Source organism: Rhinopithecus bieti, unplaced genomic scaffold (assembly GCF_001698545.2).
Source record: "Rhinopithecus bieti isolate Rb0 unplaced genomic scaffold, ASM169854v2 scaffold_51734, whole genome shotgun sequence".
NCBI lineage: Eukaryota > Metazoa > Chordata > Mammalia > Primates > Cercopithecidae > Rhinopithecus > Rhinopithecus bieti.
Genome location: NW_016820683.1, coordinates 437057 through 447250, shown reverse-complemented (window position 1 = coordinate 447250; position 10194 = coordinate 437057). Strand labels below are relative to the sequence as shown.

At 55.0% G+C, this 10194-nt stretch overlaps 1 protein-coding gene across 1 annotated transcript in view; it reads right to left on the bottom strand.

Moving 5' to 3' along the window:
* Positions 1-3485: 3485 nt before the first annotated feature.
* The window catches only part of MGAT3 (beta-1,4-mannosyl-glycoprotein 4-beta-N-acetylglucosaminyltransferase), a 44864-nt gene continuing 38155 nt past the window's right edge, over positions 3486-10194 (bottom strand). The window contains 4 exon segments of the mRNA XM_017859877.1: positions 3486-7132; positions 7134-7160; positions 7163-7204; positions 7206-8328. Coding sequence (XP_017715366.1) covers positions 6716-7132; positions 7134-7160; positions 7163-7204; positions 7206-8328 — 1609 coding nt within the window. The 3' untranslated portion in view covers positions 3486-6715.

Sequence of the window (10194 nt, the reverse complement as noted above, 5' to 3'; positions counted from 1 at the left end):
ATTAGCCAGGATGGTCTCGATCTCCTGACCTCATGATCCACCTGTCTCGGCCTCCCAAAGTGCTGGGATTACAGGCTTGAGCCACCGTGCCCGGCCGGTGGTGTCTTTTTTAAAAAGGAATTTGGCTGGGCAGGGTGAGCCCACACCTGTAGTCCCAGCACTTTGGGAGGCCATGATGGGTGGATCATTGAGGTCAGGAGTTCAAGACCAGACTGGCCAGCATGGTGAAACACCATCTTTAGTAAAAATACAAAAATTAGCCAGGCTTGGTAGCAGGCACCTGTAATCCCAGCTACTTGGGAGGCTGAGGCAAGAGAATCATTTGAACCTGGGAGGTGGAGGTTGCAGTGAGCCAAGATCATGCCACTGCACTCCAGCCTGGGTGACAGAGCGAGACTCCATCTCAAACAAACAAACAAACAACCAAGCAAAGGAATTTATGGGCTCAGATTTTTATAGGAAGCCGAGTTCCATTTTGGCCACATGGAATTTAAGGTGACATTGACACCTGGGGGCCTCGTCCAGCAGGCAGCGGGCTTCATGGGCTGGGTCTGTAGGAAAGAGGACTCCCTGGAGAGATGGGGCCAGTTCCACCTTGGTAAGCATGGAGAACTGCACGTAGAGGGTGGATCCAGGACGAAGCCCTGGGATCCCCCTTATTAAAGGAGTGCATAGGGAAAAAGGAACCAGGAAGACAATCAGGAAGAAATGTCATGGAGGAGGAAGAGGAGAGCCACGAGACAGATGAGTCACGGAGACTAAGGGAAGCAGACCCAGGAAAGGATGTATGACCCACATGTCACATGCAAGGAGATGGAGGGTGCGGTTGGGGCCACGATGCTGACTGCTCACACTCATGGAGCTCTCACCATGCTCCAGGCTCTGCTCCAAGCTCTGAGTGTCCTCACAATCACCCCTGGAGGTCTGTCCTATGATGGTCCCATGTTACAGATGAGGACACCAGCTGGTGGCTGGTGAAAGGCCTGTTGGAGGCAGCTGAGGCTGTGCCAAAGGTACCACCTGGGCCCCAGATTTCTGTTGGAGAACCACCTTCCCTTTTCCTCAGTCAATAGACACAGGGCTTTGATTGATCTACATGAATTGGCAGATTCCATCCCAAGTCCCACCAGTCTCACTGATGCATTCAGGGATGTTCACGTGACCTAAATCAAGTCAGTGAGATCCACACCCAAGACTTTGAGAGAGAAGAGCTCTATTTCTTTTGTGCTGAGCTTAAAGCTGAGATGGTGAAGCCTGGAGCTGCTGCAGCTGTCTTGCAGGCACGAGGGGTAAACCTGTCTGAGACTCCGGACAGCACAAGTCAGGAGGTGCAGCTGTGCTCAGCCACAAGAGAGCTGGATGACAATGTGACTGTACCTGAAGCCGACATTACCCCTGAACTTTACCATTAGTAAACCAATACATTCCTTGCCTGCCTCACTGGTTTGGGTTGGTTTATCTAGTTTGCCTCACTGGTTTAGGTTGTCGTCAAATGAAAGCAAACTATACCAGTTATCTATGGCCACAATTAAGCTTTGTAAGAAACGACAGACACTTGGCAGCAATTGAGCTCATGAGACCGGATCAGTGTTTAGGCTGGACTTGACTAGGCAGTTTTTCTGCTCTCAGCTGGGCTTACACACGCTGGTCAGCTGGGACGAGAGGGAAAAGCAGGCTCCGTGTAGAGGCCACCATGGCAAACATTTGAGTCACTGTTGATGTTTTGCCTCTACAAGCTCTTGGCCATCTAGGATAGGAATTTGGAAAGTGGTTGGTGAAACTGATGCAGGGTTGGGCTTTTCTGCAAAACACCTCAGAGAAACAGAATTGCAAGAAATGCATGCATATGCGAGAGGCTAGTTTGTTGCAGATCGTCTCTCCTTTCGGGTTTGTGTGCTGTTTCCTTGGGATTAGGTCCAGATGCTTAATTTTTGGCAGCAGACCTCACAGGTGCTGTGGGGTCCTTTTACAGACATGGAAAATGGGTATAATGGGGAGCGACATCTTTTAGCTCAGTGTCTGGCACAAAATAGGCACTTAATCAATAATGTCTCTAAATACTGATGATGATGATGATGATGATGATGATGATGTTGATGATGATGATTCACCATAGGATGTGATTTAAGGGTTGTTAACTTGATCCTAAACGGCATGTGGGTCACTATTGCCCTCTTCTGGATAGGTAGGGTGTCTACATCTTCTCCACTTCCTCAAGCCTATGGAATTCAGCCCCCACTCCATCCCCACTCCAAGTACCTGCAGCAGATGCCTTTATGGGCTTTGTGAGTGTGGTCAGAAGTCCAGGCAGTCCCAGCCCCCAGGTGTCAGACTGATGCATGTGTGACACTTTGCGAGTGTTCAGAAAACATGAGCCCTTGCTTTGGCCACCAGGACTGCGGTCACGCCTCCTCCCATCTCCGGGCCTCCATCTCTCTGTCTAACATGGAGGTTGCATAGCCACCCCACAGGGGACCATGGCAGAGCTCAAAAAGCGTCTGTTGCTGGGCGCGGTGGCTCACACCTGTAATCCCAGCACTTTGGGAGGCCGAGACGGGCGGATCACGAGGTCGGGAGATGGAGACCATCCTGGCTAACACGGTGAAACCCCGTCTCTACTAAAAATACAAAAATTAGCGGGGCGTGGTGGCCGGCGCCTATAGTCCCAGCTACACAGGAGGCTGAAGCAGGAGAATGGTGTGAACCCGGGAGGCGGAGCTTGCAGTGACTGGAGATCGCGCCACTGAGCTCCAGCCTGGGCGACAGAGCGAGACTCCGTCTCAAAAAAAGAAAAAAAAGAAAAAACGCGTCTGTTCCCACCACCTCAGATTGTCTTTAGGACACACACGGGGACCCCCCAGGACAACTCCAGTGTCCACCCGGCCCAGAGGAAGCTCCTTGGAAGCCCCCACATCCCAAGGCTCCAGGCGCTGTCCAAGCACAAGTCCAAGGTCGGCTCCATGGGACAGAGATCCCTGCTCCTGGGAGTCCAGAGGACCTGGTGCTGAGAGTCCAGACCCAGAATCGACACGGCTGTGACCTTGGATGAGGCATTTAGGACTCAACAGGAAAAACTACTGAGGCAGGAGCACTGATTTTGATGCTCCAGAGCAGAACTGGAGAACCACTCCCTCTCTGCAGAGGCACCAAAGCCTTCATCCAGATCCCCAAAAGGGTCCCTGCCCACTGCAGGACGGTGGGCGCCCCCAGTCCTAGGAGCCTGGCTCACTTCTGCTTCCTTTTGCCAGACCTCGGCCCAGCATCTTCCACTTCCCAGCTGCTTCCACCTGCGGCTGGGGGACACTTCGTCCCTAAGTGAAGGTGCTCCCTGCAGCCCCCTCACCCCACTGGCCATCCAGTCCTCAGGAAGGTCTTGCACCCCATGGATCCAGAAGCAAGGGTGTCTTTAGCAAGACCAGAGACACCTACTCACACCCCTCCCTGCCCCAGAGCACCCACAAACCAGCCACATACGCACACAATTGAGACTTTGTAGCTGTTTTTATTATTAATATTATCTTCTCCTTTAAGCATCCCTTTAAGGGTGAAATGAAATCCAACCATTTACAGAGAAAATGATTTCAGAATGTACATATTGATTTTCCCTTACAAAAAAAATAATACTATTATTGATGTCCTTAAATTATACATTTCCCAGGGTCCTGCCTTCTGCTTGGGCAAGTCCTGTCTCCCCACCCGGACTCTCCCTCTTGCCCCCAAAGCTCTCCCATGCTGCCCCTGGGAACCGATGTGACCCATGGGTGGACAGGGCCGGCCATGCTTCCTGGATGCTTGGCATGGACAGGCCTCCTTGGGTCTAGGTGTCTCAGGGCGTTATTCCCGGGAGAAGCGTGGACGTGGGACAGGGCAGCAGTGTGCCGGTGGTCACATTCAGCTTGGTTTCCCTTTGTATTCAGGGAGTGGCCCTGGGTTCCTCTACCTCCACCAGATTCCCAGTGTATGCTATGATGATATGTGAAACTCTTCAACCCCGCGCCCTGGCCTCCACCCCTCTAACAGCTGTCCTCTCCACCAGTGGCCAGGCCTTCACTCCTGCTGCTGTGAACAAGCCCTGCCCCACCAGGTCTGCGAGGAAGGCAGGACCTGGCAGCTCTGAGCTGTTCCTGTCTTCCTTCCCTTAGCCCTGAGCTGGTGCCCTGGAGGGGCATCCCCACAGCAACTAAGGGTGCCAGGGGCGTGGGGTGAGGAAGCTACCAAGGAAGGAGGCCCCAGGCCAGGGCCTGGGCATGATCAGGAGCCCTGAGACTCCCTGTCCGTGGGATGCAGCCTGGACTGGATTGACCCAGAGCCACAGGGACCCTGACTTCTTGAGCCACCTCTTGGCCCCAAGAGGAAACAGAAAGGAAGGCTGCTGTGACTTCAAAGGAGGAGTTCCATGGGGGCAGTCCCCTAGATGGGAGCAAAGTGGCTCAGAGCCCCTCAGCCCACTTCACGTTTGCCCACCAGTGGCTGCTCTGAGGCCAGCTCCCCACACCATGCCCTCACTGGGCACTTAACCCAGACAGAGCTGTGGCAAGGAGATGCCCTCCTCTTCTGGCCCATCAGGAAACCCCCAACAATAAGACAACCGGAGATAGCCCCACTGGAGGTGGGGGAGGGGACGGGTGGGATTATGTGGCTGGGGCTGAGAGGGGCTGGGGAGGTAGTGGGCTCTCAGCTGCACAGCCCTCAGGTCAGGAGGATTCTCATTCCTCAGACTGAAAGACAGACAGACGGACAGACCCTGCATCCCCTTTAGCTTTGCTTTCCAGGCTCCCCAAGGGCTTTCTGCCTCAGTCATTTTGGGGAGCTGCAGGAGGTGTGGCCACAGGCCTGACGAAGGACACCTGGGCCTGGCCTCCCCCATCCACACACAAGCATGTATTTACAGGGACACAGCAATACAGACAGGTACAAATACACACGAAGCATGCACCCATGCCCATAAATATACACACACACACGCACAAACATGAGCCATTCCACAGGCCAACTCTGCAAACCAGCATCATTGGGTAGCCTTTGAGGGGCCAAGGCGAGGGGGTGTTTCCCCTTCCCACAGAGCTGCAGGCTCCTCACTGCCCCCCGCCCTGGGCTGCAGTGAGGGGAACAGGAACAAGCTACTCCGGAAACTCTGACAATGAGAGCTGGATCTGACGATTGAATTATTGCTGCCCCCTCCCCCTCTCCCAGAGATGCTACTGGTCCCCCATATCCATTCCCTTCTTTTCCATCAATAAGAGAACTCCCAAGGTGAGGCCAGACACATGGCGGCCCCACTGAAGACTACACTTCCCAGGTTCCCTTGCAGCTGCTTGTGGCCATGTGACTGAGTCCCAGCCAATGAGAGGCCAGCAGAGGTGAGCCTGCCAATTCTGGCTCATGCCCTTAGGAAAAAGTGGGTGTGCCCCTCTTGCCTATTTCTGCTTCCCTCAGGCTTCGATGATGCTCACAGGAGGGTTGGCGCTGGAGCAGCCACTGTGTACCCAGAATTGGAAGGTGCGTATGAAGAAACGCAGAGCTGCCCTACCAGCTCTGGGCCATCTCAATCTAGACTAATTAGAAACAAGCTTCTGTCTTGCTTAAATCACTGTATTTCAGGGTCTCTTAATCACAGCAGCTTAGACTCAACTCCAACAAAGACACCCCGACCAAGGCAAGCTATGAGGAATAGGAAGCATACAACTGGCCTTATTGTCCCTTCTTGGGCCCAAGGCAGCCTCATGGCCCCTTCCTGGCCCCCAGCCAGCCTGCCCCAAGGAGGGGCACAATAGTGACTGCAGCTGGGACTGGGTGTGAGAAGGAAGGGGTGATGGGGAGGGAGAGACGGATCCGTGCAGAGGCCTCATGTCAGTCTTCTCCTCCCCAATTCCCCCTCAAGGCCCCACTTACAACTGGACTCCTGGCCTTGCAAGGACTGAGTGCACAGTCCACAAGACAGCAATGTAAAAACGGGAGAAGGAACGTCAAGGCCGGGTTTGGAACCCAAAGGAAAGCTCTTCAGGATTCTTCAGGCCCCTGTGTTGGCTTACAACAACCCGAAGGGAGCAGAGAGACAGACTCAGGTGCCAGCCTCCCAGGGCAGCCAGGTCCTGTCCTTTGTGGCAGGGGGTGGAGTTCTGTCTCCCTCTGGCCCAGCACTTCTGACAACACTGCAAAGCATCCCTCAGCACCTCCTCTTGGTAGGATGTGGTTTTTCATCTCTTCCCTCCCAGGTGTCCATGCTTCCTCCTGGACCCAAATGCATCTACTTACAGAGCCCTGGGTCCTCCTGGCAGGCTGGTCTCCCACACCTAGCCCAAGACCCAGGGATGCCAAATGGTGGGCTTTTTTCCTGGTCTGGCCACACCCCAGAGGCTGCCTGGTGGGACCCTGCAGGCTGTCTTCCCCAGCCCTGCCTGCCCTCCCCCGCTACCCAGGGACCACCACACACACTCCAGTGGCACCTCCTGGCCACAGCCACAGCAGTCTTGGCAGTCAGAAGGGCCACCCAGCCATCACGGCCTGCGCCCTCTCCCAACAGGAGGGATGTTTTCTGAGCTCAAAGACCTGACCCTTGATTCACAAGGGTGAAGTAGGGAAACCTACCCCCACTCCCACTCCCCACCCGCTCCTGGTCCTCTCAAGAACCAGGGAGCTGGCAGGAGGCAGGGAGATAGCGCTAGGGGCCGCCGCCACCTCCGCCCTGCCACAAGCCCTATCATATCATACAGCCCTAGCCCTCCGCCTCATCCAGTTTGCCCCGGGCAGGCAGCCTTCCCTCGGGACCCCTGTGGCGCCGCCCTCCCGCCGCCGTGCTCCTGGGCTCCTGGTAAGGGTTGTCCAGCAGGTAGCGGAACTGGTCGTAATTCTTCAGCAGGTACTTGGGCGCATACATGTGCTCGCTGGGGTCCGCAGGCGGGTACTCCTGCTGCGTGCCGTCGAACCAGCCCCCGGTGCGGATCAGGCCGCGGATGTAGTTCAGGTCCCGCTTGTCCTCATAGTCACCCCAGCGCGGGAAGTCGCCATTCTGGGCGGACACGAGCTTGAAGTAGATGCCCTCGGGCGTGAAGCACCAGGAGCAGTGCCAGCCGGCAAAGTGCAGGGGGCTGCCCAGCGACCACTGCACCCAGGAATGTGGCCGGTGGCGGTTTCTCGTACTGCCTGAAGTTGGGCATGGTGGTAGTACCTGGCGGCGGCGCAGGCGGGATGCGTCCAGCCCGTAACACTGCCTGCAGCATGTCACCCGTGGCAGCCCGACACCCACCTCCAGGGTGCCCGGCCTGCTTCCAGAAAAAGCCGTAGAGTGACTTGCGCATGTGGAAGGCGAAGGGCTCGGTCCAGCCGTCGTAGAGCTTGAGGAAGAGGACGCCGTCCCGGGCCGGGATCTCGTCCGCGTCGTCAATGATGAAGACGTCGTCGGGCCGCAGGTTGCGCAGCCGCGAGACACCGTCCTGGGTGAGGAAGGTGCGCAGGTAGTCGTCGGCGATCCAGCCGTCCTGCCGGCCGCCGGGCGGGAAGTGGTCCAGGAAGACATAGAGCACCTTGTGGCGGATGTACTCGAAGGTGCCGTTGGTCAGCATCTCCCGGAACTTGAGTGGCCGCGGCTCCCCGTAAGCTGTGAAGTTGGACTCACACACCACGAAGGCGTCCACCACGTCGCCCAGCTCGTGGAAGCGCACGTCCAGCAAGTCGAACTCGTGGTTGACGTTGATGGCATTGATGACACGGCGCGGCACCTCCCTGGGCACCAGCCGCTCCTTGGTGGGCAGGTTGGAGTACTGCACCACGGTGGGCACACCGCAGCTGGGTCCATGCCAGCCGGGCAGGCACACGCACTCCACCCACTTGCGCCGCGCGCCCCGGCCCCCAGTGCGCTCCCGGGCGCTCAGCAGGTACCGGGGTGGGCGCCGGGCCGAGGAGCCGTTGGCCCCCTCGGGCTTCTCCTCCGGCCGTCCCGGGGGCGGCCTCTCCAGCATCTTGGTGCCGGGTTTGAAGCAGACGCCGCCGGCCTTGGTGCGCACGAAATACTCGGTGGTGTCCTCGGGCAGCACGAAGTCCACCCGGTGGAGCTCCTCCGCCGCTTTGCTGGGCGGTAGCGGCTGCAGCAGGGGCGAGTGCGAGTAGAGCGGAGTGCGCAGCAGGTCGGGGTCCACTGGCTCGGGGCTGGCCTGGGGCGTGACCGGCGCATTGTTCCAGAAGAAGCTGGACACCAGGTTAGGGCTGAGGGAGGCCAGTTCTCGGGGGAAGGTGACATAGGACAGGGTCTTGAAGAAGTGCAGGAAGGAGATGAGGCACAGGCCGGCCATACAGAACATGAGAAAGAGCTTGTAGCGTCTCATTTTCATCCTGTGGGAGAGAGAGACAGCAGACCCATCAGGGCAGCCCAGCCTCCTTTCCTAGGAAGGGGACCCTAGGAGGCCTCTGCTGTCACCTTGCTGGAGAATGTGGTGACCAGCACCTGCTGCCCATGCATGGAGTGACCTCCTGCCCCCAAGAGACAGCTCGCGGTACCAAGGCCTCTGAAAGCTCCAGCACTGAGGACATCCCTGTGCTCCCACAGTCCTTCCCTGAGACCCCCAGGCCACCACCGTGCCCCCTTTGCAGCCTGCTCCTCCGCCTGGCCCACCCCACCCAGGAGCAAAATGCACCCTGGGAAAAGCTCAGCCCACAGTGCAGATGCCGCCTGGGGAAAGGACAGCGAGAGCAGGCTGCAGATCGCCCTCCTGGGTCCTGTCCCTCCCCTCCTATCTTCGTTTTTATGGACATACTGACAAACCTTTCCAATACTTTTTCACTGAAAAAACTCACAGCTCTCAAGGGAAAACACTGAATTCTAACATATTTAAGGAATAAAATTAGGCCAGGCATAGTGGCTCATGCCTGTAATCCTAACACCTTCTGAGGCTGAGGCAGGAGGATCGCTTGAGCCCAGGAGTTTGAGACCAGCTTGGACAACATAGTGAGACCCCATCTCTACAGAAAATTTAAAAATGAGCCAGGTGTGGTGCCATGTGCCTGTAGTTCTAGCTACTCAGGAGGCTGAGGTGGGAGGATCACTTAAGACTTTGAGGTTGAGGCTGCAAGTGAGCCATGATTGCACCACTGCACCCCAGCCTGGACATCAGACTGAGCCACTGTCTCTAAAATAAAATAAAATAAAATAAAATAAAATAAAATAAAAGTTCCCCTTCATTATCCCATGCCCTTTACTAATCTCCAGGCATAAAAATTTGAGGTTGGTCGGTGTGGTAGCTAATGCCTATAATCCCAGCACTTTGGGAGGCCGAGGTCGGTGCATCACAAGGTCAGGGGTTCGAGACCAGCCTGGCCAACATGGTGAAACCCCATCTCTACTAAAAATACAAAAATTAGCTGGGCGTAGTGGTGCATGTCTGCAATCCCAGCTACTCGGTAGGCTGAGGCAGGAAAATTACATGAACCCAGGAGGCGGAAGTTGCAGTGAGCCAAGATCGCACCATTGCACTCCAGCCTGGGCAATGAAAGCAAGACTATCTAAAAAAAAAAAAAAAAAAAAAATTTGAGGTCTATCTCTGCCTTTATATGCAATTTTTCTATTCTGGGTTTAATATTTTTCATAAATATTACCATACAGGACACTAAGTCTAACGAAGTTGTTTTCCTTAATCAATGATAGATTTAAAAGATTTTGGTATCAGTAGAAATAAATGTACCGGTTCCTTTTAAATCTCACATATTACATGTTTTTTTTTTTTTTTTTTTTTGAGATGGAGTCTCGCTCTGTCGCCCAGGCTGGAGTGCAGTGGCTGGATCTCGGCTCACTGCAAGCTCCGCCTCTCGGGTTTAACGCCATTCTCCTGCCTCAGCCTCCGGAGTAGCTGGGACTACAGGCGCCCGCCACCTTGCCTGGCTAGTTTTTTTGTATTTTTTAGTAGAGACGGGGTTTCACCGTGTTCGCCAGGATGGTCTCGATCTCCTGACCTCGTGATCCGCCCGTCTCGGCCTCCCAAAGTGCTGGGATTACAGGCTTGAGCCACCGCGCCCGGCCAAAATCGCACATATTACATGGTTATTGTGAATAAATCACTCTGTATTCATGACTCATGATATAACCATTTGCTATTCATTTATACAGTTTGATTTATCAATTCGTTTATGGTTGTGGAATGGAGATGCTTGTATATTCTTATTCTCCAATTTAAATAAGTTTTTTTTTTTTTTTTTTTTTTTTTT